The sequence below is a fragment of the Lethenteron reissneri genome, chromosome 10 (genome assembly GCF_015708825.2).
Source record: "Lethenteron reissneri isolate LAM-NWPU_2019-01 chromosome 10, ASM1570882v1, whole genome shotgun sequence".
Lineage (NCBI taxonomy): Eukaryota > Metazoa > Chordata > Hyperoartia > Petromyzontiformes > Petromyzontidae > Lethenteron > Lethenteron reissneri.
Genome location: NC_083788.1, coordinates 8,645,807 through 8,673,766, shown reverse-complemented (window position 1 = coordinate 8,673,766; position 27,960 = coordinate 8,645,807). Strand labels below are relative to the sequence as shown.

Sequence of the window (27,960 nt, the reverse complement as noted above, 5' to 3'; positions counted from 1 at the left end):
TTGGTTACCCCGTGCCCCTTATACATCTCAACGTTCATCCTACAAAGTCCCATCACAAGAGAGAAACGCAAACAAATAGACACGACATTTGTTGAACTTCAAATTTGAAAAAAAGATGCTTTTATATTTTTCTTAAATCAATACGCAAAAACATTCAACATGATTTTAGTTCATACGGTGTAATGTACTATTAGCAGAGCATCGACTTGGCAAAAAAAATCATGCATAATCATATCAACAGTATAAACGATATCCCAATGTTTTTAAGGCAATTTGTGATTACAGTACAAGCACACGGAGGAAACCCAAAAGCGGTAGGCTCCTGACCGAAGAAAAAAAAAACACCCGACCAGAAGATTCGACAATACAAGACTTAGTCTGCGTCTGATTCCAAGAACACAGGATGAGATGTTACTATCCTTTGTGCAAGCACTTCTAAGAGTTCATGAACAATGAGCCTGGTGAAATTTGGGGAGCGCATCGTCAGTAGTGTACCTTTGGTTCCTCGGGTGTTTCGGCCTTTCACACTATACACCCTCCCCAAAGGCGGCCAGCGACAGGGTGATCAATCCTACGCTTGCGTCCCATGCCCAATTAGTCGTAGGAGTTGCCTTGTTGTTGATAGCCAACATCCCATGGGACTATGCATGGCAGGGACGTCCTCCTCCCTGAGTCAAGCATTGTTGACTGCATACCTCCTGGCCTTCTCACTTCGGGGCCCAGCTGGGGTCTTTCCTCTTCATCCAGAGCCACTGACACTCCGATACAGCTCTGATTGCCGAACGCTGGCTCTGGCCCTTAATTCCCAGGTCTCATATTGCGGAAAACGCTGTGCGGCCAAAGATCGATCCCGTCAGTCGTCGTTATTTGCAAACCCATTTAACCTCCCATTCTATATGGTTTGTTTATTCGCCCAGCTGTAATCATTTGTCGATAAATGAAAGATGTTATGGCGGAATGGCATATGTGTTATATAGCAGTTAGCGCTCAGTCATAGATGCCAAAGGTTCAAATCAATCGTGATTTACTGAGCCCATAAACTCTGTGGCATCTGTAAATCTAGCACTATCTTGATGAACATTTGGTGGAACATGAACAGGGGTTATTGGTCCCCACTAATAAGAATATTGAATCTACACAATTTTTCAGAACCGCCACCCAATAATCGTACATCATAGGAATGCGTGCGCTTTAAAAGCAGTGTATTATTACATGTTTTTGTTTATCAACTACTAAACCATAACGGCAGATAACATCGTCTAAATGCACTCAATGGCGGAGCCAGGATTTTCAGGTAGGGGGGGGCAACCCCTCCAGCAATGAAAAATGATCGGGGAGTTGTTAGTAAGTAAGGACTTGTCCCTTGCTTTTTATTCGACGCGTGTGCGGCAATGGCGCAGTCATCGATCAAGGGTCGAATTCGAACCGCGTTGTGTGATCGGCATCGCGCTCGCTGAAGGTGTTGATGCAACTGCGCACAATTCTGAGTCACTTATAACTACTTTGCCGTTACTTATTGCCAATTATGGACTCAGACTATTATCCTATCATCTCATAGAGTCCCTGGCACGTAATAATATGCTACACAGTGGCAGTTGGGGTCACAAAATGCCGATGTACTACTAATAAACCCCATTGGTCCGATCGAAATTAGGGATGATCTGATCGAAATTTGAGATTTCGATCGGATCATTGGGGGGGGGGGGGGCACGTGCCACCCCACCCTACCCCCACTGGCTCCGCCAGTGCATGCACTGCTATAAGAAACACATGGATGTGAATAAGTAAAATATCGATCATATTTAATCAAATATGTACGTGCGAAAATTAATTCACAAATGGATCATGTCTGTTAAATGTACTTAAAGAACAATTTGTCTAGGTCAGGGGTCGGCAACCTACGGCTCCGGAGCCGGATGCGGCTCTTTACGGGCTGCTTCTTGACGATGAGTACGTATGTACCAGATGCATTGCGGCTCTTGAAATACTGAATTTTGTACCGAATTGGAAAGAAATGGCTCTTCTTGTTATTTTGGTTGCCGACCCCTGGTCTAGGTGGTGCTCCTAATTGGCGCTCCAGTCATCATTCCTCCGTGTTTCTTCCTACAGTTTTTACGTTCATTGGTTTTTCACTCGGCATTCTTTCGCTCCACAACATTCACTTTCAGTGGCGTTTTAATCTGTAAAAAGGGGTTGTTCTGGAATTGCGGTGGAATCTGAAATACAAAACGCGAAATTTAGTTTTTAGTTTTTAAACGTCAGTCATTCCATACGCTGGTGCAATAGCAGAATCAACGTGAACGCCACGAAGACCTTTCTTCGTGCAAGAGTAAAGAGCGGAGGAGGAGGTGGTGTGATCGTGTACCGTGGTCTCGCTGCACGCGTGGAAGGAGTAGCGCTGCAGGATGCGACAGACAGCCATCTTCACAGACATCAGGGCAAAGCGCATGGCGATGCAGTTCCTGGGGCCTTGACCGAAGGGCAGGTAGCAGTAGGGGTCACGCGCCTCCTTGGCCTCCTTGGTGAATCTGCACAATTCACAGTGGTGCACACGCAGAATCGATGAACAGCGTGGGGGTTACACAGACCAGTTATTCCCGATAGCCACGATCGCCATGATGCCAAGTTCTGTGTGGCAAGAGTTGCCGTACACTCTGCAAACTTGCTGCTCTCTTTGCTCGTCGTTATTACTGGAAATTATCGATACACTATTTTCTTAAATCACGAAATCCACTCCCAAAAAAATTAACCCGTAAAAAACAAAGTATTTCACTCTAAATCCTTTATATGCGTGGCGGCTAGAGTCCTCTCGTCCTCTGGCTTGAGATGGCTGCCACCTATGGGTCAGATGATTGTCTGCCACAATTAAGCAATTGGTAATTAAATATTTTAAAAAATTTCCCTGAACAGTGTAAAATTTTGGATTTTTTTTTCACGAAAATTAATTGTCATGCACAACGAGTCTGTGTGGAAAATGTCAGCTCGATTGGATCACGGGAAGTGGGTTAAAAACGACCGAAAGATTTGCACGGTCGTAAGCAAGCAAGCAAGCACACAAGCAAGCAAGCGAACTTAATATAACGGATTTAAAAAGAGATTTTTTTTGCGAGAAAACTGCACAAAAAAAAATGTTACACTTTTTTCTACCGTTTAACATAACCCGTAAGGCTCAACAGCCAAGGTCGCCAATGACTGTTTTGTAGCAATGGCAGGCATCAACGTGATGAGTGGACCCCTTAGACACAATCCCACTCAGACCGTGCTTCCGTAAATGTCTAAATTCAAAAAAGCTCTTTAACGTCTTCTGTCACTCCTCTATTTGCCCGGACTATTGTTCTCACCCCATTTTAAATTGATTAACTGTTTTCACCATATTCTTTGGGTCTTTCGGTAAAGCCACGTAGATCGCAACGAAAGCAATCGTCATCAGGTGAAAAAAAAAATTCACCATTTTCCCAATTGACTTCCTCTGCTACCACTTACGTACATTTCTTGCCACTCTATAATAGGCTCTCCAGCTCTACAATATCAAATATGTGCAAATAAACGCGTGCGCATATTTGCACGAATCGAAAACGAATTCGGCGTGTCACGCTCACGGAATGACGCATTACGAGGAGAGCAAAACGTATTTTTTCCCACTGATTGTTACATGTGAGAAGGAAACTGGCACTATTTGGACACTTGTGTAGGATGGGCAACAACAGGAAAATCACAAGAGTGTTGTTTGGAAAAAATGGAAGCAACCGGACAGAGAGGAAGACCTAACAGAGAATGGCTGCACTATGAGACCTCCTTTACCAGTGGCAAAATACAGTAATAGGTGTTTACCGTTTCAACTGGTACAAAAACTGACACCTTTATACAAGGGATCATGTTTGCAATAACCACAACACAAGCAGTCAAAATGCAAACAAAAAGAAACGACTCTGATAATGATATGCACTGTCCTTGAAGTTGATTGGGTGTGGACAATAGTCTGAGTCCATAATTGGCATTGGTGTGGACCAATCAACTTCAAGGGCAGTGCATATCATTATCATTATCAGAGTTGTTTCTTTTTTTTAATCCTTTATATTAAGTTCGCATGCTTGCGTGCTTGCTTGCTTGCTTACGACCGTGCAAATCTTTCGGTCGTTTTTTAACCCACTTCCCGTGATCCAATCGAGCTGACATTTTCCACACAGACTCGTTGTGCCAGACAATTAATGTTCGTGAAAAAAAATTCCCAAAATTTTACACTTCTTAGACAAAAAAAATATATTTTACATATATTCAAATAGAACTCATTCATGGCTTTGGCTGAACGTCACAGTATAAGAGCCCAGAGCGTAACCCCTCCACAGGCCGTGGCGGAGTAGCGCAGTTGGAAAAGCCCTCGCTTCCCATGCCAAAGGTCGCGGGATCGATCCCCGCGTCCTCCACAGGCGAATATATTTTTAAATCCTTTATATTAAGTTCGCTGCTACGCATATAAAGGATTTATAGTGAAAAACTTTGTTTTTACGGGTTATACTTATTTGCATTTTGACTGCTTGTGTTGTGGTTATTGCAAACATGATCCCTTGTATAAAGGTGTCAGTTTTTGTACCAGTTGAAAGGGTAAACACCTATTACTATAGAATGGCTTGTCGGCGACATCGTAAGCGATTTGTGCCAGAAAGATGTGGCACCACATGAGCATATTGGCACAAGACAGAGGAAAGTGGAAACCAATGACGATTAATATATTCAAAACACAAATAATTTCAAAGATGCAAAAATCGTGAGATTTCCCCCCCCCCCTCCACCCACCACCTGGTCTCCCCTTAGAATGTTGATTACCTCTTCCCCCCACTCACCCCTCCCATATATATACAGAGTGCTTCAAAAACATTAAAACACTTATATGGGACTATCGTTTTTAATGGAAAAAGAACGGATAATACACTGTAACATGATACCCAATGTATGTTAACAGCTTCAAAAAGTCACAATTGTCAACGCGTGGCCTGGAATCGTCTCCAGGTGGTCTCCAGAGGCCCCTGTATAAGCCCCCCCCCCCCCCCCCGACGGAAGACCCCCGCAAGTTGGGGCCTTCCACCCCCCACCTACGTACGATTCTGAAGCACCGAAAGTCCTCCCCCCCCCGCCCCTCAATGATCCGATAGAAATCCCTAATTTTGATCGGATCATTGGGGTTTATTAGTAATAAATCGGCATTTTAAGACCCCCCAACTGCCACTGTGTAGCATATTATTACGTACCAGGGACTCTATGAGATGATAGGACAATAGTCTGAGTCCATAATTGGCAATAAGTAACGGCAAAGCGGTTTTAAGTGACTCAGAATTGTGCGCAGTTGCGTATTCAGTCCACGACTTCCCTGAAGGCATCAACACCTTCAGCGAGCACGATGCCGATCACACAACGCGGTTCGAATTGGTCCCTCGATCGATGGCTGTGCCATCACCGCACACGCGTCGAATAAAATGCAGGGGACAAGTCCTTACTTTCTAACAACTCCTATAATTTTTAATTGCTGGAGGGGTTGCCCCCCTACCTGAAAATCCTCGCTCTGCCATTGCCCCTACCCCGAAACCTTCATCGCGTTGTACCGGGCTTACGTGCTTATACCACAACGAGAATAATACAAAAAAAATCGTGAGATTCACTCACCGTTCCGGCCGGAACTCGTGAGGTTTGTCCCAGTACTGCGGGTCGTAGTGGAGCACCCATATTGCCGCGTTAATCACCATACCCTTGGGAATGACCAGGTCATTCACAACCGTCGTCTTTTTACAGACGCGGTCCGTACGAAATGATGGTGGGTACATCCGCAGACTCTCACTCACGACCATGTCCAGATACTCCATGTGCTTCAGAGTCTCGTAATCTGGGGATTTCTACACGCAGATGGAATGGTCAGACGAAAATAACTTATTTTGAAACGGAGTTTATTTATAAAGACATTCCAGAGTCATGATATTTGCAGTGCTGTTATGCACTGCTGGATTAAGGCATATGCATGTCGTGTAGGTCATGGGGGTTGTTTGACCATACTTCACCACGCTGGTCAGTCTGGGTTGGTGAAGGAGAAAGCCACTGACGTTAGCCATGGCTGGGAATTTAACTTAGGACGCCAGGTTCAAATCACTCTGAAGCAGCATGTGGAGATTACGTTCGTGCATATTCATCAGCTTTTTAAAAGTACTCGTTTGGTTAAACATTCCTCTGTGCAGTGTGCAACTGTAACAATAAATGTTCCAAACAGTATTTAGGCGTGAAATGCAAGTCTTACCCCATCTGGCAGTATTGTATCGATCTCTTGCTGGACTTTAGTCTGGACGTCAGGGTTACAAGCAAGAGAATAGGCCACGAAGGTGATAGCTGTGCTCGAGGTGTCGTAACCAGCCAGGAGGAACAAAATCGCCTGCGCCTCCAGTTCCTTGTCGGTCAGATCTGTGCAATTAAACAGACAACAAGGAAGATGCAGTGTGAAATACATCTTGTTTTGATTGTGCTTGTGGTGTCAAAGCCAGCCAGAAGTAACAGCACGGCCCGCGGCTCCAGTTCCCTGTCAGTTAGATCTGTGAAATGAATACAGAAGACCATAAGTTGAATTGTAGCTCAACATCATCGCAAGAAATTCAACGGACGAAGAAGGCCCACCACCACCTTCTTAGGGTAACTAGCGATGGGCAATAAACTATAATTAGTATTCTACCAAATAAGGCCCACTGAGCTGTAAAGCTCCTTTTCAGAAGTGACCTGGACACAAATGATAGCTCAACGAAGTGGCTTTTCACGTGGAAACGTATCGCAGCCAAATACTGTTAAAACGCATGTTGATGGGGAAACTAAGCGACATGTCTCGGACCGTGTTCGTGAGCATAAGGCAGATTTGAAACACGGTAGGACCAATACTTCTGCCGTATAGACTCAGCAATCATTGGAAAGATGTCATCAACCACTTTGGGTCATGACTTGACTTGTGTTTTCTTGTCAATCATCCTTCACTGTCAGCAGTGTGGAGCGGGGTGCAGTGATTTCCTGACGGCCTTTGCTGCATTGGCATTGCTGCTGCATTGGCAATGTTGGTGCTGCTGCAATGGCATTGCTGGTGCTGTTGATACACTTGGGCTACGCCCATCTCCAAACCTTTATAAACAGTGTGCCTTTAGAGGCTAACCCCTTTTCCTGATGATGACCGCGTGTGTTGCCATCGAAACTTCGTGATATTTATATTCACTTTATTTTCATTATTATTTCTATCTACGTGTAGAGGAGAGAAATATGCGGTGCACACGGTTAAGCGGGTGAAACGGAGGGCAAACAGGTGTGCGCGTTGCAACGTGATGTTTACACAGACAAGCCGCCAGTAATTAAGGGGAGAAGCGGGTGCAACCGAGGTCGAACAGGTGCTACGCTGTGACCGGAGGTTGGCGCCTCGGAGACGGGAGATGGGGGGTGATAAGAGATTAATGGGACAACTGGCGGCGGGCTGGCGGCAGCTTAAGTAGAAGCACGTGAGGACTCGGGATGGGCAGGGGGATATAAGCGGGAGTGTGTGATGAGTGAGGGGAGTTGTTGCCGGGAATCAAGAGAGAAGACATCTCGCCGCTGCCGCTCCAGCCGTCAACAGGACCTCAGCCCTCACGCCGTCGCCGGGCGGGTGTTGGCTGAACCCCCCGCCCGGGACAGACGGGTGAGCGGGTCTGAGGGAGCGTAGGTGAGGGCAGCGGTGGAGATGCGAGAAAATTACTATTTCACACGAATTTCTTTTACGCGGCAATTTTCAGGAACGCAACCTCCGCATTAAGCGGGGACTTGTATTGGAGTTATCTTTAACTTGGGAGTGGTTCGAGAGTTGTAACGTTTGCTGAGAAATTTTATCTGAATTACTGAACCCTAAAATGTGATGGTTGACTCCTAATTACCATCAACGGTCTGCTTTGGGTTGAGGAGTTACCGCTATTTAAACGGTATGCAATTTATTTTCATCTCACTGAGTCGAACTATGTTCTCGTTAATTTCTTTGAGTTTTTATTGCATACACAATGTACGGTTTGATATTGGAAACGGTGGTGTTGTAATAATTCTCAGTCAGATGTGCCGGGTGGTGGCGGGTCTAACGACACATTTATATTTACGCGATCTAACCTAAAAAAAACTTACTGGTAGGAACCTCCTGGTTACACCAGCCCACATGGGATTATTGTGTCCGTCCATCCGTCGTGCATCCAAAAATGGGAGGAGTGGGGCTGAGTAGAGAGGGGAGGGTGGGGAGGGGCTGGGTGGTGAGGGTGGGGAGGGGCTGGGTGGGGAGGGGAGGGTGGGGAGGGGCTGGGTGTGGAGGGTGAGGCTGGGTGGGGGGTGGGAGGGGTGGGGCTGGGTGGGGAGGGGCTGGTCACCCCGTGATGCCCTTATACAACTCAACGTTTAACCTACTCACGCCGGCTTGTGCCCGCCCTCACAGTCGGCCATATTTGCTGAATACACCACGCCGCCGTTGACCCTGGCCATTGACCGAGCAACCCAACGTTCCTACCAGCTCCCTCCGCAGGAATGTGTTTATTATGGATAATGACTGTGTTTAATTTTCACACATATTTTGCCAGGAAATTAGATATGCTCCAAAAACTTAAGTGAGCAACAACGTGAAGATATTTTGTAAAACAAACGACACGATTCTCACAGATATAATATTGTACGGCATATGCATTCCATGTGCACAAATAACAATTATGGTACATTGATAAAGGTGTGACATAAGCTGTGTTGTAAAATACATACACTTTTCTGAACTCGACAACTTTCCATTTGATGCGTTTTCTGAAAGCTGAACATCCACCATCAATTGAAGAAAGTCTACTCTTCCCTAGAAAAAAAAAATGACATTTGTTACTTTTCACAAGCTCACGATTCAAGCATGGTGCCTTCCAGTGGCGGCTCCTGCAAAATCTCTCAGGGGGGGCAAATGTCTGGATGATTGATAAGGATAAGGTCCACCCATGCAATGGATAAATTAACAGCTTAAGCATGTAAAGGCAACTTCACTTCTTTAATATTAATGAAAAATAAAGTGACTCTTACAATACATCTTGTTTGTTTATATACTCACTATTAAAACAAACCACTCAAGTTTATTTTATTAAAGATTCTACTAGGTGGCGATAAATTATATTGTTGGATGAAACGTGCTTACGTATGATGACGTTAGCACGTATGATGACGTAAGCACGTTAGTGCATGCCCTCCCGGAAGCCATAGAGAATGCATTGCAGCGCCCCCGTTCGAAAAAAAACATCTTTGAATGTAAGTCTATGGGGCCACTCGGGGCGATTCTCAGCCGGAGTGAAATCGCCCAAAAAGAGGCGGTACTCCACAGAACGTGACATGACGCTGATTGGACTATATCCAGAGGCTGACAGTGACGACTAGCGTGACTCTGTGGTTGAATGACATTGGTGGTGCGTCGCCCAATCGCCCTAATGAAGAAACCGCCCCTGGTGCCTTCAGTGATTACACTTCGCAGAATAAGAAATCGCTGCAGTGAAAATTGAATGTGAATATTCAAGCAAATTGACTTCAAATAATAACGTCAACATTAAAATGGACTCACCATGTCATGGAGCCCCTTCTGACGTTGCTTTTTCATCTGCTGAACGATTCGTGTGAAAAAATTTGATGCTTTTTTTGGAAACAAAGACACACCCATTGATTCCAGCGGTCGGCTCAAAAATGGGAAGAGAACTGGAAGAGAGAAAATGCACATTGTATGGCACGTCCTCGTTCAACGTGTGTTCACACAACGCGATTTTTTTTTTTGCTAGAACGTCGTTCATACTCTTAGGCTTTTTCGGTAAAGTCACGTAGGTAAAAAATAAAATGAATAGAAGTAATAATAGAAATAAAATAATAAATCACGACGTTTCGGAGGCAACACAAGTCTCCGTCATCAGGTGGGACCGTCACAGCTAAAATTACTGCATCAAGTGAGGAAAAATTCCTAAAGACCAGCCCTTAAATACAAGTTAAGGGGGGAGGGGCTTATCTGAATGTAGTAACAAGGGAATGGAACGTGGGGGTGGTGGGCGAGGCTACAAGAAAAATTGGCCAACGTCGTCATGTGCAAGAGAACAATCGGTGTACCTCGACCTAAACCGGTGTTGGTTGAGAATCCAAATACAAAAAATTAACCCGTAAAAACAAAGTTTTTCACTATAAATCCTTTATATGCGTGGCATCGGTTTTATTTTATTATTCATATTTGTTTTTCTTGAGTAAGAGTTTCATTTTTATCACATTGGTGTTTTAAATTAAATATGAAATAGTTTTTCCCTAAAAAGTGGAAAATTTTGGAAAAAAATGTTCACGAAAATAAATTGTCACGCACAACGAGTCTGTGTGCAAAATGTCAGCTCGATTGGATCACGGGAAGTGGGTTAAAAAACGACCAAAAGATTTGCACGGTCGTAAGCGCGCAAGCAAGCAAGCAAGTGAACTTAATATAAAGGATTTAATAAGTATAACCAGTAAAAACAAAGTTTTTCACTATACATCCTTTATATGCGTGGCGGCTAGAGTCCTCTCGTCCTCTGGCTTGAGATGGCTGCCACCTATGGGTCAGATGATTGTCTGCCAGTATTAAGCAATTGGTAATTAAATATTTAATTTGTTTTCCCTAAACAGTGTAAAATTTTGGAAAAAAATTTCACGAACATTAATTGTCTCAAACAACGAGTCTGTGTGCAAAATGTCAGCTCGATTAGATCACGGGAATGGGGTTAAAAAACGACCAAAAGATTTGCACGGTCGTAAGCAAGCAAGCAAGCACGCAAGCACGCAAGCAAGCAAGCGAACTTAATATAAAGGATTTAAAAATCAGTACTGTTAAACGCTTCAAATCTAGAATTAGAACGTGGTTATTCCATTATGTATGTACCGTATGTTGAACTTATTTTAGCACCGTACGTAGCCAACCACGCTAATCGGAGGTGCGGGGGAAGGACAACAAACTAAACACAAAAAGCAGTTCTAAAGAAATGAGGTTTCAATCTAGATTTAAAAGTGCATAAGCTCCAGTGTCTTCCCAATAACGGATGGAAGAGCGTTCCAGACGGCCGCAGAAGCGCATCCGAAAGCGTGCGATGCAGCCAAGTGACCGTTCTTGTTCGATGGTAAATATTCGCGCAGCACGGAACGCGCGCTCCTTTATAACGCGGTTTCTGAGCGGTCAAAGACAAACACTACTTTGATGCACTGCACAGCTAAGCGGTGTGATACATTACACGGAGTGATACAGTAACGTGGCGAGGTACCCTCGGTTATTTGTCCCGCGATCTTAACGTGTGTACGTCGTATCTCGCCGAACTTTATCATTACATTATTTATGAGAAAACATTTTCGATTAACGTGTTTTTAACTCGTTTTTCGCGATGACGTGCTGTACTCTGCTGCTGCTGCTACTGATCACCTTTCATTACAAATGTAAGACAATGCAAATATTATTTTGCTAATGTCCAGAATGTTTTCTGTTGACTTGCACACGCGGTAGTAACTTTACAACTCTGGTGAATGAAGGGGATGAGTCAATCTTGAGTGTGGCTTAATAGGGGAACCCTATTCCACGAGGACATCTCTTTTGACTGCTACTGGGATGAATGGGTTTTAATAAACAAAATGAATTAAATTCCCAACTTGTATTGAGCTACCCACAACTGTTCAGTGAATGATAAACCGATATGCCTGGATTTGTCACTCACAAATTCCTATACTTACAAATTAAAATAACCAGTGGATTCAAAAAGTTGATCTTCAAAATGCTTTTGCCATTAACGACAAATGGATCCTTGGGGTTGTTCTGAGAATCCACGTCCATGCTGAACGCTGTGCTTCCAATCACGTCCATGCTGTACGCCCCAAAAATCCTAAAAAAGGCAACGGTCACAAAAATACCACGGCGTTCGGGTAAAGTGACCCGCAATGCACCAATCTACAAAACTGACATGTGAATGGAAAACTCCAGTTGACATTACACGTGCAAAGTTTTACAAATGACCTATGTAGACTGTATATTATTGCATTGTGCCTTGCCCACATGAATTATTATGATTATGTACAAAACTGAGCAATGGAAAAATGGGAAATGTCATTTATCGCATCCATATGCACATACGTAACGCAATCATTTTATTTCGTAGAGCATAAAAAAATACAACAAGGTCTTGAAACACTGAAAAAAACGAGGGATGAGACTGGCGAAGAACATGATACAAGGAGGGAGATGACACATGGGACAGGGTGAGAGGACTGAAACGCTGGGGAGCGATAGGGAAGAAACGTCATGAATTGCGGAGGCAGGCGGGCGGGTGGGGAATCAGTGAATACATCTATTAACGATTTCTATTTGACCAGGTAAGACCCACGAAGTTGTAGAGCTTTTCTTCAGATGTGACCCGGGCCACGAATTATAGCTCCACGAAGTGGTTTATCTTGCTTCTCTGAAATATTACTCTGTCCTATCCATGCTCCCAATCTCTACTGTCCCTCTATGGGCCTCGGTCACCCTGCGCCCAATCACTCTCTCTCTCTCTCGTTCCTATCCCTTCTTGCTCCCCTTCACGGCAACAAACTCCCCACTGCAGTGCACAGAGCAACCCTCTTCACTCACCTGCGTCCGTTCCTCCCTTAAAAACCACCTCTTCTCCCTTGCCTATGCAACTGTTACTCCCTGCCCCCCCCCCCCCCCCCCCCCCCCCCCCACCTACGACCAGGCCTATGCCAACTCCAATCACTACCCTATCACTACCCCAACTCCAATCACTACCCCTATCACTATCCCAACTCGAATCACTACCCCTATCACTACCCCAACTCCAATCACTACCCTATCACTACCCCAACTCCAATCACTACCCCTATCACTACCCCAACTCCAATCACTACCCCTATCACTACCCCAACTCCAATCACTACCCCTATCACTACCCCAACTCCAATTACTACCCCTATCACTACCCCAACTCCAATCACTACCCCTATCACTACCCCAACTCCAATCACTACCCCTATCACTACCCCAACTCCAATCACTACCCTATCACTACCCCAACTCCAATCACTACCCCTATCACTACCCCGACCCCAATCACTACCCCTATCACTACCCCAACTCCAATCACTACCCCTATCACTACCCCAACTCGAATCACTACCCCTATCACTACCCCAACTCCAATCACTACCCCTGTCACTACCCCAACTCCAATCACTACCCCTATCACTACCCCAACCCCTGCTTAACCTCTCCTACCTGTTATCCCAACTGTCACCATAACTACACCACCACTTTGAAGAACCCCACTGTTTTTCTTGACTGCTATCATCTTACATTCAATTGTATAACTGATACAAAACTCTTTTGAATAAAACGCTATATAAATATGGATACGAATTTACAACAACAACGACAAAAACAACTATGTGCGCTTGAATGATCACCCATACCCACGAGATTACACACAGTTGCGATCAATCTATATATCTATCTATATCTTCTTTCTTCTATCTATATATATAAACGTCAAAAATTGTGGGTTTGTGTGTGGATTTCTGTGTGGTCGTGCGCTTGACTCTCCAACGGTGGAGTTTACGTGAAAAAAAATAGCCAGGCACCACGCCGTAAGCCCCGCGATCAGCAAGCGCTATTCCTTTTTACCTCCGTCAACTTCCAATTAGTATAATTAGCGATTTAGTGTGATTTTTGTGCGCTCCGCTATTATTTATGTATTTATGATGCGTGCACGACCATACCAACTCACGCGCCTTTGGTAGGGGGAACGGCCCATGCCAAGTCGCACGCCTTCAGTGGCAGTGAGGGGGACATTTTCTTGCGCGTTAAAAATGCTATAAAAATACACTAAATGCTCAGGTAAATTTTTCACTGTGTGATGTCTCCCCCACCCCGATGCGTCCTGGTTTTACTACTATACAGTCACTAGATGTAGCAGGTACCACCACAGTCGGTATGCACTGCTGTAATCATAGCAGGTACCACCACAGTCAGTATGCACTGCTGTAATCATAGCAGGTACCACTACAGTCAGTACGCACTGCTATTACATTTTTAAAAGTAGTTTTGAAATATTTTTAAGACCCGGGCAACGTCGGGTACTTCCCGCTGGTTATTACATAAATGTTGATTTTCCAGACACCCCCCCCCCCTCCCAGTCAGTCCAGCTTGGAGAGAGATTTCACCGCCACTGACCAAGAAATCAACAAATGATTTGCCGATACTGAACTTGATAACAAGAGGTGGTGGTGCAGCAGTTAGTGCACTGAGCGACGAAGCTGGCCACCCAAGGTCGATTCCCGGCCCTGGTTAACGTCAGTGGAGAGCAAAATCTGAATTGCTCCTGGGTGCTCCCCCCCACTCTCCACCACGCCACTCCCTCACACCGTCTTAGATATGACATTGCATTTTACACTAACACGTTTACCCATGCCTTAATGATGTAATGTGAGGATATATCCGGGTCGCTGACGGATCACAACTCGTCACGATGATTGGCTCTGCCGGTCCTGGTCCATAGCCAATGGGGGGAAGCCTAGGGGCGTGGCCCTGACGTAATGGGAAGGTGACAGCTGTAAGTAGAAGATTGGTTCTGCTGGCTTTAGCCACAGCCAATGGGGAGACGAGTCAGGGGCGTGGTCCCGGGAGCCTACAATGGAGTCTGAGAGATTCCATAGAGGCTAACCAGGATTGGTGGAAAGGTACCACGTGACCCGGGTATTAAATAGGAGTGCAGACGAACAACACGTGGTCAGAACTGGAACGAACGGAGGGAGTGGCCACGCGAGAGCGGAGGTCCAGGCTGCCACGTGGCTGCGCGCGTCTCTCTCTCTCTCTATCCCTCTCACGCTGTCTGTCAGCAGCGTGAAGGAGTGTTGTAAAGAAAGACAAATAAAGACCGGATTCCAGAAGTCGCTTCCACGACCTTTATTACAATGAGATGACACGCGCACATACTAGACTGTTGAATACAGCCAGCTAGTTTACCATACACAACACTCTGACCTTAACATGCCTGCAAAATAAGGGTTTTAAGAAATCCAACAGTGGGTTTATGAGCTTACTCTTTTAAATCCAATGGTTTTCCCGACTGGCACAGTTCATGGAGGTTACGCACCAACACATCAGCACAGCGTTGAATCAGAGGGCACATCTGGAAGAGGGAGAAATGTCTAGTTAGTCGGAACAAAAACAACGTTTCCATTACTTTATAGACGACCGTTAAACACCATTGTATTAATATATACAGTGATACTTCGGTTCACGAACTTAATTCGTGAACTGACTCTGGTTGCGAACCGAATTGGTCGTGAACCGAGGCACATTTTCCCATAGGGTTCAATGTAAATCCAGTTAATCCGTTCTGACCTTTTTTTTGAAGCACAAAAATATGAAACAAATTACAATACATATTAGTACTGTACAGTATAGTAATGTATAAAGAGAGAACACTAACCTTGCTTGAGATGACTTCAGTAAGCACTCAAATGGGTGAACTGTACAATACAGTAAGTACAGTATTGTACAGTACAGTAGTACAGTACAGTACTGTATGTGCTAAAAAGCACACCAAAAAGCAAAAAGTCACTGAAAGTGTCTTCACAGTACTCACAGTACTTCTTTCTGCGTCTCTTCTTCTCTCCACGATCTTCCTACAGTAAGTCACGACCATGTGACAGCCTGGAAATAGCATTAAAATGGCCGCGGCTCCTGTTCGTGAACCGAAGCGGAGTTCGTGAACCGGAGCATATTTTTATGAACTTTTCTGTTCGTGAACCGAGTTGTTCGTGAACAGAAGCGTTCGTGAACCGAGGTATCACTGTATGTTTTACCTGCTTGATTTTACCGCCACTGAAGGTTGGGGATAGCACGTTGCGGACACGCTTCCACTGCTCGTCTTCTATTGTGGTGAGCGCGTCATCGAAGATCCCATTATTTGTAAAGACCTAAGAAAAGAAAATTCTGTGAAACCATGTCAAAATAATCTTGATTTGAAGCTTTCGTGACTACAGGAATCCATACTCTTTGGTTATTTCGGTAAAGTCACGTGGGTAGAAAAATAATAGATTACGACGTTTAGATCACAACACAAGCAATCGTCATCAGGTGGGACAACGACAGCTTTCTTGCTGTGGTTGTACCACCTGAAACGTCGTGATCTATTATTTTTCTACCTACGTGACTTTACCGAAAGAACCAAAGAGCATGTTCAAATACTCCACGGCAAAACATAACCGAACGCATTTCACGCCACTATACGGCCGCAGGAAGCTGTTTAGATTGTGGTTAAACAGACGTGCTTTAGTAACATAAGTGGTTTTTAGGGTATGCAATGTATCAGTTAAACATGGTCAACATTATTTCACTACATCAGTAGACGTTCGATTTTTAGCAAATATAAATAAATGCAGTGAAATCCCAGCTGGCTGGTTTCCAGCTTGCCAGATTCCACATTTAGCTCCACCAATGCCAGCTAAAGTAATACAAATAATAATAATAGCAGCATATTTAACCTCCAGCATCAACGAAAGCATGTTGCTTGTAGTGCGCGCACGTACGTCATCGGAACAGATGTGGAAGGAAAAATCAAATCAAATCGGAAGAGAGACTAAAATAATAGACGTGCGTGTGCGTCATGGGAAAGGGTTCTATTGGCTGAGAACCGATTGCACTGAGAAAGATTTCACCGCTCGCTGAGCGTCAGGTGCGCGTGTTCAGATTGTTTCAAGATCGCAGGCATTCACCAGCAATCAGATCTTAAAACAATCTGACACGTCCGCACAATGCTCCCCCGACCGTTAGCCCCTGTTACGATGCGCCCTGGGCTAAAACGTCGTTCGATAGAAACGCACTCTGCCCATTATACGCACCACCTGGTCACCGGTGTGGGCGTGCCAATGACGTCACCTGTGTGGGCGTGCCAATGACGTCACCGGTGTGGGCGTGCCAATGACGTCACCGTCACCTATTTCATGCCCAGGATTGCAGGAGATTTTTAAACCGCAAGATTTCAACTCTGCCGATCGCCTGATGATGCCGACTGTAACATACAGTGAGGGAAAAAAGTATTTGATCCCCTGCTGATTTTGTATGTTTGCCCACTGACAAAGAAATGATCAGTCTATAATTTTAATGGTCGGTTTATTTGAACAGTGAGAGTCAGAATAACAACAAAAATCCAGAAAAACGCATGTCGAAAATGTTATAAATTGATTTGCATTTTAATGAGGGAAATAAGTATTTGACCGCCTCTCAATCAGAAAGATTTCTGGCTCCAAGGTGTATTTTATACAGGTAACGAGCTGAGATTAGGAGCACACTCTTATGTGCGGTTAATGCATACTTGATGCCTTGCGAATGGTATCTATTTTGATGTGTGTACATATTAACACCTCCTGTTTTATTGCCAGAAATGGGAAACCCTCTTTTTTATGTTATCATCATTGTCTGCTGTTTGCACCGCTTTACCCGGTGGTTGGTGAAGGACTCCAGGCAATCTTTGACGAGTATTTGTTTCAGCATGCCTGTGTCAGCCACCATCAGCACAGGCTGCCGACCTTCGTAAAGCCTGAAGATAATTAGAGAAGAGAAGCAGTATTTCATTGTTCCGGTTCTTGGCACGTAGTGTATGAAAGCTGGCTTATTAAAGACTGCTGCAGTTTTTGATACACTTGTTTTAAACATCCAAATTCAATTTAATGTACCGTACATAATAATCCCAGCCTTTGATGTTAATAGCGCATTGAGTAAACATAGAGTTCAACTAACGCTGAATGTAAATCTCTGGTAATAACGATTGCACTAGTTTACATTTGGTGTCTATCGTGCAATGTGTATGTGCTGCTCATTTGCATGCATACTTTATGGTGCATCCGTAAAGTTACGTAAAATTGTAAACTCCTGTACTCTGTTTAACAGGTAGGCTTTCGCGACCAATATTATTCATAATATAGGTTTTTTTGGGTCAGATCGCGTTATTTATCAATGTGTCGTAACCCTCCACCACCCGACACGGCCAAACAGTAAAAATGTGTCACGTTTCTTAGAATTATTTTGTCCTTTGAAAAACGTGACACATTTTTACTGTTTGGCCGTGTCGGGTGGTGGAGGGTTACGACACATTTATAAATAACGAGATCTGACCCAAAAAACCTATATCCTGTACTCTGTATTGACACATATCTCGTGCCCTTCACAGCGTTGCATCCTAGGCAGTCACCCTGTTAGCTCACCCCTAAATCCTAGCCTGAGTTTAATTGGTTCGATTGTTCGAGTGAATCATCTCTACGGAAGTCTTTCATTGCATTGCTACAGACATGTTTCGTCTTCTTATATAATGCCCAATCATGACAAATCCTTAAATCGAATACACGGCTTGAAAAGTAACAACAGCTACTTTTTGTCTACTTGTTATCGTGACGTTAACTGTCAAGAGTTATTTGGCTTCACGTTACACGTTGCCAGGGTACCTCCAAGTTAAACATGTTACTGGGAGGAACCTGGTTACACCAGCCCACAGGGGATTATTGTGTCCGTCGTGCAGGGAAGGGCTGGTGGGGATGGAGGGGCTGGGTGGGGAGGGGAAGGTGGGGAGGGGCTGGGTGAGGAGGGGAGGGGCTGGGTGGGGAGGGGCTGGGTGGGGAGGGTGGGGCTGGGTGGGGGGTGGGAGAGGTGGGGCTGGGTGGGGAGGGGCTGGTCACCCCGTGGTGCCCTTATAAAACTCAACGTTTAACCTACTCACGCCGGCTTGTGTCCGCCCTCACAGTCGGGCATATTTGCGGAATACACCACGCCGCCGTTGACCCTGACCCTGACCATTGACCGAGCAACCCAACGTTCCTACCAGCTCCCTCCACAGGAATGTGCTAGCCCAGGTTCTATTGGACCATATGTGAAAATTAAAACGTGAAACACACGTATTGGGAACTATTTAAGAACGTAATTACCTTTGTAATCTTAACGTTACGTGTACAGAGCCTTTTAAAAGAAAACACATCTAAATATGTTAATTTGAAAATAATAAAATCTATTTTATTATTGTTAACTACCTCGCCTGGTATGCAGGAGTTTCGTGGGTTCGATCCCAACCCTGATTCCTGCTGTATATTTGGAGTTCGCATGTCTCTCTCCCCCGTGGTCACGTGGATTTTTCTCCGAGTCCTCTGGTTTTCCCCTCCACATTTAGAAACGTGCATTTAAAGCATTTGGCTGGATACAAATTCCACGTGATAAGCCACTTCCTTGAGCTATCATTTGTGGCCAGGTCACTTCTGAAAAAAAGCTATATAGCTCAGTGGGCCTTACCTGGTTAAATACACTTTTGTTTGTAATACAGTTTTATTAAAGTACTAACAGTTCATGGGATTATTCTGCGTGTTATGCGAATTTATTTTATTTATATGTCACAAAAAGACTCTTTTCTAAAACGTATAACAAGAGAAACTTACCCCCAGATTCTCCCGTACTTTTTGAAGCACTCTTCATCCAATTCTCGGAACCCCTGTTTAGAATACATAGGAACAACTTATGCACTTTGAATTACATATTCATTTGACAAATTTTACGTGTGGCTTTTATAAATGGCAGTGCATATACTCGGTATATATAGCAGTGGTTTGCAACCTTTATTGACTCCCAGACCACCACTGCCATCCCTCCAAAAGATCGCGCACCAATAGGATATTATTTATATAAACTATACTATAAAAGGCCGATAAAATGTGCATCGCTGTGATGTCTCCGTCGTATTTGTCGATCGGGCATTGCGTCGTTATACGCTGTTCGGTCTGTTCTGGATAACCACAGTCACGCACTGGAGAGTTTATTTTTTTTATATTCTGTTTTAATTGACTCGTCTACATCGCCGATCACTTCCTCCACGGCCTTGCTGACCACACGTGGCCGACGGACCACAGGTAGTGAACGACTGCGCGAGAGTGCAAACCAAGTCTCCGTTTTACCACAGTGGAGCTTTAGAGGCACCTCCCAGCCCAACCAGTCTACATAACAAAGGCTCAGTTCTAGCAGCAGCCTCAGCCGCACCAACCTTACCATAATTAAAAAAAACTCCGATCCAGGGGCCTACCCTGGCTCCTCCCACCTCAACCAGTATATATACAAAGTCGGGTCTCTTGAAATTTCTCTTTACTTGATACAGCTATCGTGCTGTGACGGTTCCACCTGAAGACGGAAGCTTGTGTTGCCTCCGAAACGTCATGATTTTTATCTTACTTTTATTATTTTTATTTTTTTACCTACGTGACTTTACCGAAAAAAACCTAAGAGTATGAATCCTTGCAGTCACGAAAGCTTAAAATCTAGAATTAAGATCATAATCTAACCACTGCTGGATGAATGCCATTGTCACCTTAGCCAGTATCGTGATGGAACTGCTGCACAAGAGCCGAATTCATGGCTCCATCTCCGCAGTGTGCATCCTCTGGGACATGTTTGGATACCGTTGCTTGCTTTACAGTCAATATGATGCATCAAATTTTAGTTTGTCTCTGATCCATAGGCTCCTCTTCTTATACCTCAATGTGACTCTATAAATGTATCTCTCGATGCTTTTTTGCACTATTCAGCTTTTATTCCATTTTCTCTGTTTAGTGTCTATTTGCGCATTCAACTATTAACATTCAGTTTATTACATTTGGCATAAAGATTGTCACCAATAAAAAATACTCTAAAACTAAATTTTAACTTTTGACATTCATATATATTTAAAAACAATGTAGAAAAATGATTTGCCACGTGACTTTAACCGCTTAAAATTACAGGTTTTCATTGGTATTGCTGAAGCAAATGTACCACTATTCTTTGGTTGTTTCGGTAAAGTCACGTATAAAGATAAAAGAATAAATTAAATAATAGCATACGACGTTTCGATTGCAACACAAGCAATCATCATCAGGTATAATGAAATAGCGACATAGAATATTTTATCTTTATACGTGACTTTACCGAAAAAACCAAAGAATAATTCCTGCAGTCACGAAAGCTCCAAAAATTAAGATCAAATGTACCACGTATATTAGCCGGGTGGTGGCGGCGCATTCCTGTAATCCCGCACTGTGAACGCAAATAGGGTCGGTGGATCACGCAAGGATTGTGAAACGTCTCTTCCCGTGGGCATCACGGCTTCCATACTCTGGCTTGCCAGAAGGCAGTGAACCAAATGGACTAATCTCCATCGGGGTTTTCTCCGAGTGCTCTGGTTTCCTCCAACGTGTATAAACATCTTAATACATAGAGGACTGCAGTGCAGGGGCAATTGTTTGTGCCGGTTCACCAATCTGTTTGACTTCCGGGTTTGTCTGTGGTTCCTTAACTATTGTGGGATTAAATTTGCATTAATGACACTACAGTATATATACAGCTAAACATCATTATTGTTACGTGGAAAACCTACCTTGCGGTAGTGGTGGAAGGTTCCAAGTATTGGCACAGGTGTTGGGCCAGGAACCCCCATATTCTTTAAGATTCTGTATGGCCATAGCAGGACACTGGGAGAAAACAGATACTGGAATTGTGTTGGAGTGTAAGAAATGTCAGAAATTATGCACACAATTTACTTCCTTGCTAGAAAAATTGTAATCAAGGTCCCTTGGCTAAAACGATGGTCATGCAACATGAAGGCAGTGAATAAACGAGACCACAAACAATGAGCACAAAGTACAGAACTTGCATTGCGGACCAAATTAAAGCAGCTGATGTCAGAACCAGGATGGGCCTCCAAAGGTTAAGAATGTGGGGTTTTTGTTTCATAATTGTCTCCTAAGAAGTCAGCTGACAAAATGTAATAATTCAGCAGGCCTGACTCACTGTGGTCCTAAATACGATTTATTTTCGCCAAGGACTGTTAGTATGTGTGTGTATGTTGACATTCCTTTGTGCCATATGCAGCCAACTATACTAATCGGAGGTGCAGAGGGAGGACAATAACAAAACGTGAAAAGCAGTTCTAAAGAAAGGGGTTCTAAATCTAGATTTATAAGTGCATAGCTCCAATGGCTTCCGAATATATAGGAGGGAAGAGCTTTCCAGATGGCTGCAGAAGCGCATCTGAAAGCGCTGCGATGCAGTGACCGTCTTTGTTCAATAGCCAACCAAAAGCCGTCGCGAGGACGACCGGAGTTTGCGTGATGGTTTATGCTCCATTGGTGAGATCGGCAAGTTATTGTGGTTAACGTTACTGTGCAGGGAAATTCATGGCAGATAATTTTTCACAAAAATGCACGATACATGTAACTGGTTAAGTAAGTATAAAATAGCTTCAAATCAAGATTGGTTAAGTAAGGTAAAGGTTAAGAGTAGCCGATGCTGAGCACTTACATTGCAGACAAAATGAACGCAGCCAATATAAGAACCAGGGTGAGGGGAGACATTTCAAACAGGCTGGAAATGTCAGCCATTGTGAAGATATAATCTGTGAACACACATACCATTGTCAGATTGTTGTATCTGGCGAACTGCACAAGCTTGTGAGGGCATTTCAAAGTCCAATGGGGGCCAATCACAGTGCAATACAGGAGTTGCTTACTTTATGAACATACAATGTCCGATCACAACGTTGCCAACGTTGCACGCTCACTGGCTGTCGATCAACGAAAATAATACTGGTAGGAACCTCCTGGTTACACCAGCCCACAGGGGATTATTGTGTCCGTCCGTCCGTCGTGCAGGGAGGGGTTGGGTGGGGAGGGATGGGCTGGGTGGGGAGGGGAGGGAGGGGCTGGGTGGGGAGAAGGGGATTGGTGGGGCTGGGTGGGGAGGGGCTGTTCATCCCGTGGTGCCCTTATAAAACCCAACGTTTAACCTACTCACGCCGGCTTGTGCCCGCCCTCACAGTCGGCCATATTTGCGGAATACACCACGCCGCCGTTGACCCTGGCCATTGACCGAGCAACCCAACGTTCCTACCAGCTCCCTCCGCAGGAATGTGTTTGTGTCGATTAGACAGCAAACTACAGACGCGACAGACATGTTCTAGGTTATCTTTTTTTCATGCTAAATGAACGAATCCATTCAACTTCTCTCTGCAGTTGCACCGATGAACCGATTTACAAACCTCTAAGTCCACTGCTGGATGACGTCCTCTCAATGCCGTGTTACACGCATCGGGCATGCTGCTTTAGTCCACCACGCTCTCACACCACACTCTGGTCAGTGTGGTGAACCGGTTCAGATATCACTTGGCCAATGATGTTAGCTGTGACCGGGCATTGAGTTCAAGGTTGGATGTCGCTCATGGGTTCATAAGGAAGCTGCTATATGTGCATCATTACTGCAGGCACATACAAATAATTATATATACAACATATATTCATCTTCTTGGTTCTTTCGGTAAAGTCACGTAGAAGGGAAATAATAAAATAATAAAAATTAAGCATAATAAAATAATTCTCATGACGTTTCGGCCACAACGCAAGCATCCGTCCTCAGAATTATTTTATTTTATTATGTTTTAATATTTATTATTTTATTATTTCCCTTCTACGTGACTTTACCGAAAGAACCAAGAAGATGAATCCCTGCAGTCACGAAAGCTTTAAATCGAAACATATATATTAATATTTCTATCCCTGAAATTCAATCTTTCATTTTGTTTTAATGATCAGTCCAGCTAGTGGGGTTCCAGTACTTGTTTAGCCGTAATGTTTTAGTTGGTCAGGCTGTATAGTCGATGAAACTTGAGTCTGTGCTCAGAAACTCATTTAAACTCTTTAAAATAAGCTATCAGGGAAAATAAAACGCCGTGGAAACCGACCAAAAGTAATCAAATGAATGCCCAACATTTTTGTAAACACAAACCAGGAGTTGCTTCATTTGATGCACGTTCATTATGTTACACGGGGCTGTACAGGGTGATCCAGATGTTTTGTGACCCGCCAATTAATTGACCTCTTAACATCCCCCCCCCCCCCGTTGAATATTAATTTATGTTCTAAAGAAACATTTTTTCAAACAATATATCAAGTTTTAGAGAATTAAATGGGGGGGGGGGGGGCGGTCACAAGACATATAGACCACTCTGTATTGTGTTACATTTCAATGATGCAAAATACATTTTTGCCCTGACAGCTCACGTGGCACGCACGTCCTTTACGACACTTCGCGTGACTTTCACGAACTTACCGCTTCAAAAAACAAAGGACGCACTTGGGAGCGAGACGCCAGATTCCCTCCAAACAAGTTCGAGGTTATTAAAGAAATGTACCGAATAATTGCGACGTTTTGCCGTTGTTATTGTTTATTGTTGCGACTCGCTCACCCGCCCCTCCTGGATATCTGTGGGGGGAGGTGGGGGTGGGGAGGGAATGAGCTTCATAGGTCATCGGATTCCTCCAAATCTGAAAAGAAAGATTCCGATTCTGAAGTTCAACCCATCCACTGTCGTTTTCTTTTCGATCCGTTAAATGCCCCGTGCAATATTCCTTCTGGAGCCTGGTACGCGTTCACTGCAATTGCAGTGTTGGTGTTTTCGTTATTTGCTGCTACCGCTTGCTTGCTGTTGTACTTTCCACGGATTCCCCGTGTAAAATAACCAGGAAAAAGAAAAACAAAACCGATCTGCACTGAACCATCCGGTATAATGAAATCCTCGAATAAACTCAAACTCCATTGGAACCTCATTTGCCAGTAAAAATATGATAATTGGTTTTTAACCCTTCTATCTGGCAACAAAACTGACACCTTTTTTACAAGGAGTCATGTTTACATAGACCACAATACCTGCAGTCATAATGCAAACAAAAAACATAACTCTGATTATTTATCATAATGCAAACAAAAAACATAACTCTGATAATTTATCAGAGTTATGCTTTTTGTTTGCATTATGACTGCAGGTATTGTGGTCTATGTAAACATGACTCCTTGTAAAAAAGGTGGGTAGGTGGCCAGCACCACCGCCCGGCCGCCTTTGTCTCCCCCAGTGGCGATGGTTACATACTCATTTGAGGCCGAGTCGATCCAGGGGAATGCCCAGGACCAATTCAGACAATCGCCACTCGGCTCGCCGGGTTTGCAGCACAGTGCGCTAACCACGACACCACCGCTCCCCACAAATCCCACACACACCCCAACCACGATTGCCAAATGATTGAACTTCCCACGATTGTCACACGTGGCTGGGTGCTTGTCCCATAAACTCGCACCTGTGACAACTTTCGATTAGTGTGCGGTTATGTGTCTGGCCGCACGCTGGACGTTTGGGGGTAGGAGCTATGCTCAGCATCTGTCAATGACTTCCCCAAACTGAAACATTCACACACACACAGAGAGAGGGGGTAAACACATTTTTCAAATGGCATACAAGCGAGTTTAATGTCGAGTGCATTAAAGTACATTAATTCCCAATCTTTGTATGCAAAATAACACACCTGTCAACCCCTTATCAGTGCCAATCTTATTACAGACCAATTCAGACCGCATTCGTCACCTCGTGCCCCTTGTACATCTCAACGTTCATCCTACAAAATCCCATCGCGAGGCTAGAAACACAAACAAATAGACCAAAACACATTCCTGCGGAGGGAGCTGGTAGGAACGTTGGGTTGCTCGGTCAATGGCCAGGGTCAACGGCGGCGTGGTGTATTCCGCAAATATGCCCGACTGTGAGGGTGGGCACAAGCCGGCGTGAGTAGGTTAAACGTTGAGTTTTATAAGGGCACCACGGGGTGACCAGCCCCTCCCCACCCAGCCCCCCCACCCAGCCCTCCCCACCCTCCCCTCCCCACCCAGCCCCTCCCTGCACGACGGACGGACGGACACAATAATCCCCTGTGGGCTGGTGTAACCAGGAGGTTCCTTCCAGTAAAACATGTTTTTCCCGTATTGAAATGGCTGTACGCCGCCTGGACCTGAAAACGAAATCTCCCTGTACAAGAATACAGGGTTGAAACTGTGTGGGTTGACACGGTATGCAATAAGGGGTCTTTTAACGAAAGGGCTGCACCGTCACTGCAGTAGATAATGGTAAAGTTGTTGTAAAGTGGGTTTCAATCAAATTTTCGACAACCACCCAAGTCACTCGACGACACCGAAGTGGCAGGACAATTGTAAGTATCTTTTTCCGTGTAACTTTACTGGTTTTAGTACGATTTCGGCAGAGACCAACAACAACAGCAACATCCACAAAACCTTACCCCAAGACAACCTGCAAGTTGAACAGCAACCGCCCTCTGTATGTCTCTCTCTCTGTCTCTCTGTGTGTCCGTCTTGCAGCGTTTCTGGTCGACAACTCGATCGTCTGCGTTGCTCAAATTATAATGACTGCTCACTGGGAGGTTGGCAAGTTATGTAATAAAGTCTTGGCAAAAATCAGACACCCTGGATGTCATCACCCCCCCCGCCCCGTTCCGTGCAGCCAACAACCTAAACACGCATTTTTTTTCCCTACACAATGTGTAATAATTCAGCAATGTTCCTACACACGTATAATAATAATTCCCAACGGTGGACATTTTCACGAATTGCCCGTCAATGACCGACTCGCGCGACGCGACGCGTTGGAAATGCTCCCCCGTGACAGACGCACGTTCCGTTATGAGGTTCATACTGGTAGGAACCTCTTGGTTACTTACACCAGCCCACAGGGGATTATTGTGTCCGTCCGTCCGTCGTGCATCCAAAAATGGGAGGGGTGGGGCTGGGTGGGGAGGGAGGGGCTCGGTGGGGAGGGGATGGTGGGGAGGGGCTGGGTGGGGAGGGGCTGGGTGGGGAGGGTGGGGGGTGCGAGGGATGGGGCTGGGTGGGGAGGGGCTGGTCACCCCGTGGTGCCCTTATAAAACTCAACGTTTAACTTACTCACGCCGGCTTGTGCCCGCCCTCACAGTCGGGCATATTTGCGGAATACACCACGCCGCCGTTGACCCTGGCCATTGACCGAGCAGCCAAACGTTCCTACCAGCTGCCTCCGCAGGAATGTGTTAATTAAGAGATTGATGCGAGGCTTAAGAATACGCATTCGGGCTTAAGAAAGTCCTTCTGGATCATTTAAAATAAAATGAATGACTGTTGCATCAAGGTAAAGCTCAAAACTCTTCCTGTTTCCAATACAGTGCTCATACCGGTCAACCCATTTTCGCTTGACCCCGTGTTCATGAACAGGGAAATGTCGTGTTCAAGTCCATGGGGCGTACAGACGTTTCAATACGTGCACATTTTTTTAATGTTTGTGTTTCTCCCTTGTGATGGGACTTTGTAGCGTGAACTTTGAGATTTATAAAGAACACGGGGTGAGCAATAAAGTCTGAATTGGTCTGTAATAAGGTAGGGACTGATAAGGTGTTGACATGTATGAGTACACACAACTATTTTAGGTGATAAAAACAAGATTTTCTTTTGTGTCTGTGTGTCTCCATTGTGATGGGACTTTGTAGCGTGAATTTTGAGATTTATAAGGGCACGGGATGACCAATCAAGTATGAATTGATCTGTAATAAGGTAGGCACTGATACGGTGTTGCCAGGTATGAGTACTGGTAATTGCACCATAACGTGTCAATGACAATGATCATTTCACTACGGGTAATTCCATTCTCTGCGTTATGGCAATGTTTCTAGATTTGAAGCTTTCGTGACTGCAAGGATTCATACTCTTAGGTTTTTTCGGTAAAGTCACGTAGGTAAAATTTTTTTTTTAAAGTTAATAAAAGTAATAATGGAAATAAAATAAAATAATAAATCACGTTTCGGAGGCAACACAAGTCTCCGTCATCGGGTGGGACCGTTACTTGATGCAGTCATTTTAGCTGTGACGGTCCCACCTGATGACGAGACTTGTGTTGCCTCCGAAACGTCGTGATTTATTATTTTATTTTATTTCCATTATTACTTTTATTAACTTTAAAAAAAAATTTTACCTACGTGACTTTACCCAAAAAACCTAAGATTATGGCA

General features: G+C 44.5%; 1 protein-coding gene across 2 annotated transcripts; it reads right to left on the bottom strand.

The window, feature by feature from the left end:
* Window positions 1-164: 164 nt before the first annotated feature.
* On the bottom strand, window positions 165-26,664 carry LOC133340951 (cytochrome P450 3A8-like). Of its 2 annotated transcripts, XM_061549494.1 has the most exons (16): window positions 26,206-26,664; window positions 25,216-25,315; window positions 24,194-24,346; window positions 22,391-22,484; window positions 21,468-21,561; window positions 19,504-19,556; window positions 17,525-17,624; window positions 15,889-16,002; window positions 15,121-15,209; window positions 11,764-11,912; window positions 9,605-9,735; window positions 8,776-8,860; window positions 6,281-6,441; window positions 5,659-5,885; window positions 2,366-2,528; window positions 165-2,216 (listed from the first exon to the last, which is right to left on the bottom strand). In XM_061549494.1, exons 4-16 carry the CDS (start codon window positions 22,468-22,470, stop codon window positions 2,130-2,132), a joined length of 1,533 nt encoding a protein of 510 aa, XP_061405478.1. In that variant the 5' UTR covers window positions 22,471-22,484; window positions 24,194-24,346; window positions 25,216-25,315; window positions 26,206-26,664; the 3' UTR covers window positions 165-2,129. The 2 variants fall into 2 exon arrangements, with proteins under 2 accessions (XP_061405478.1, XP_061405479.1); XM_061549495.1 differs by lacking the exons at window positions 24,194-24,346; window positions 25,216-25,315.
* Between the last annotated feature and the right edge of the window lie 1,296 nt (window positions 26,665-27,960).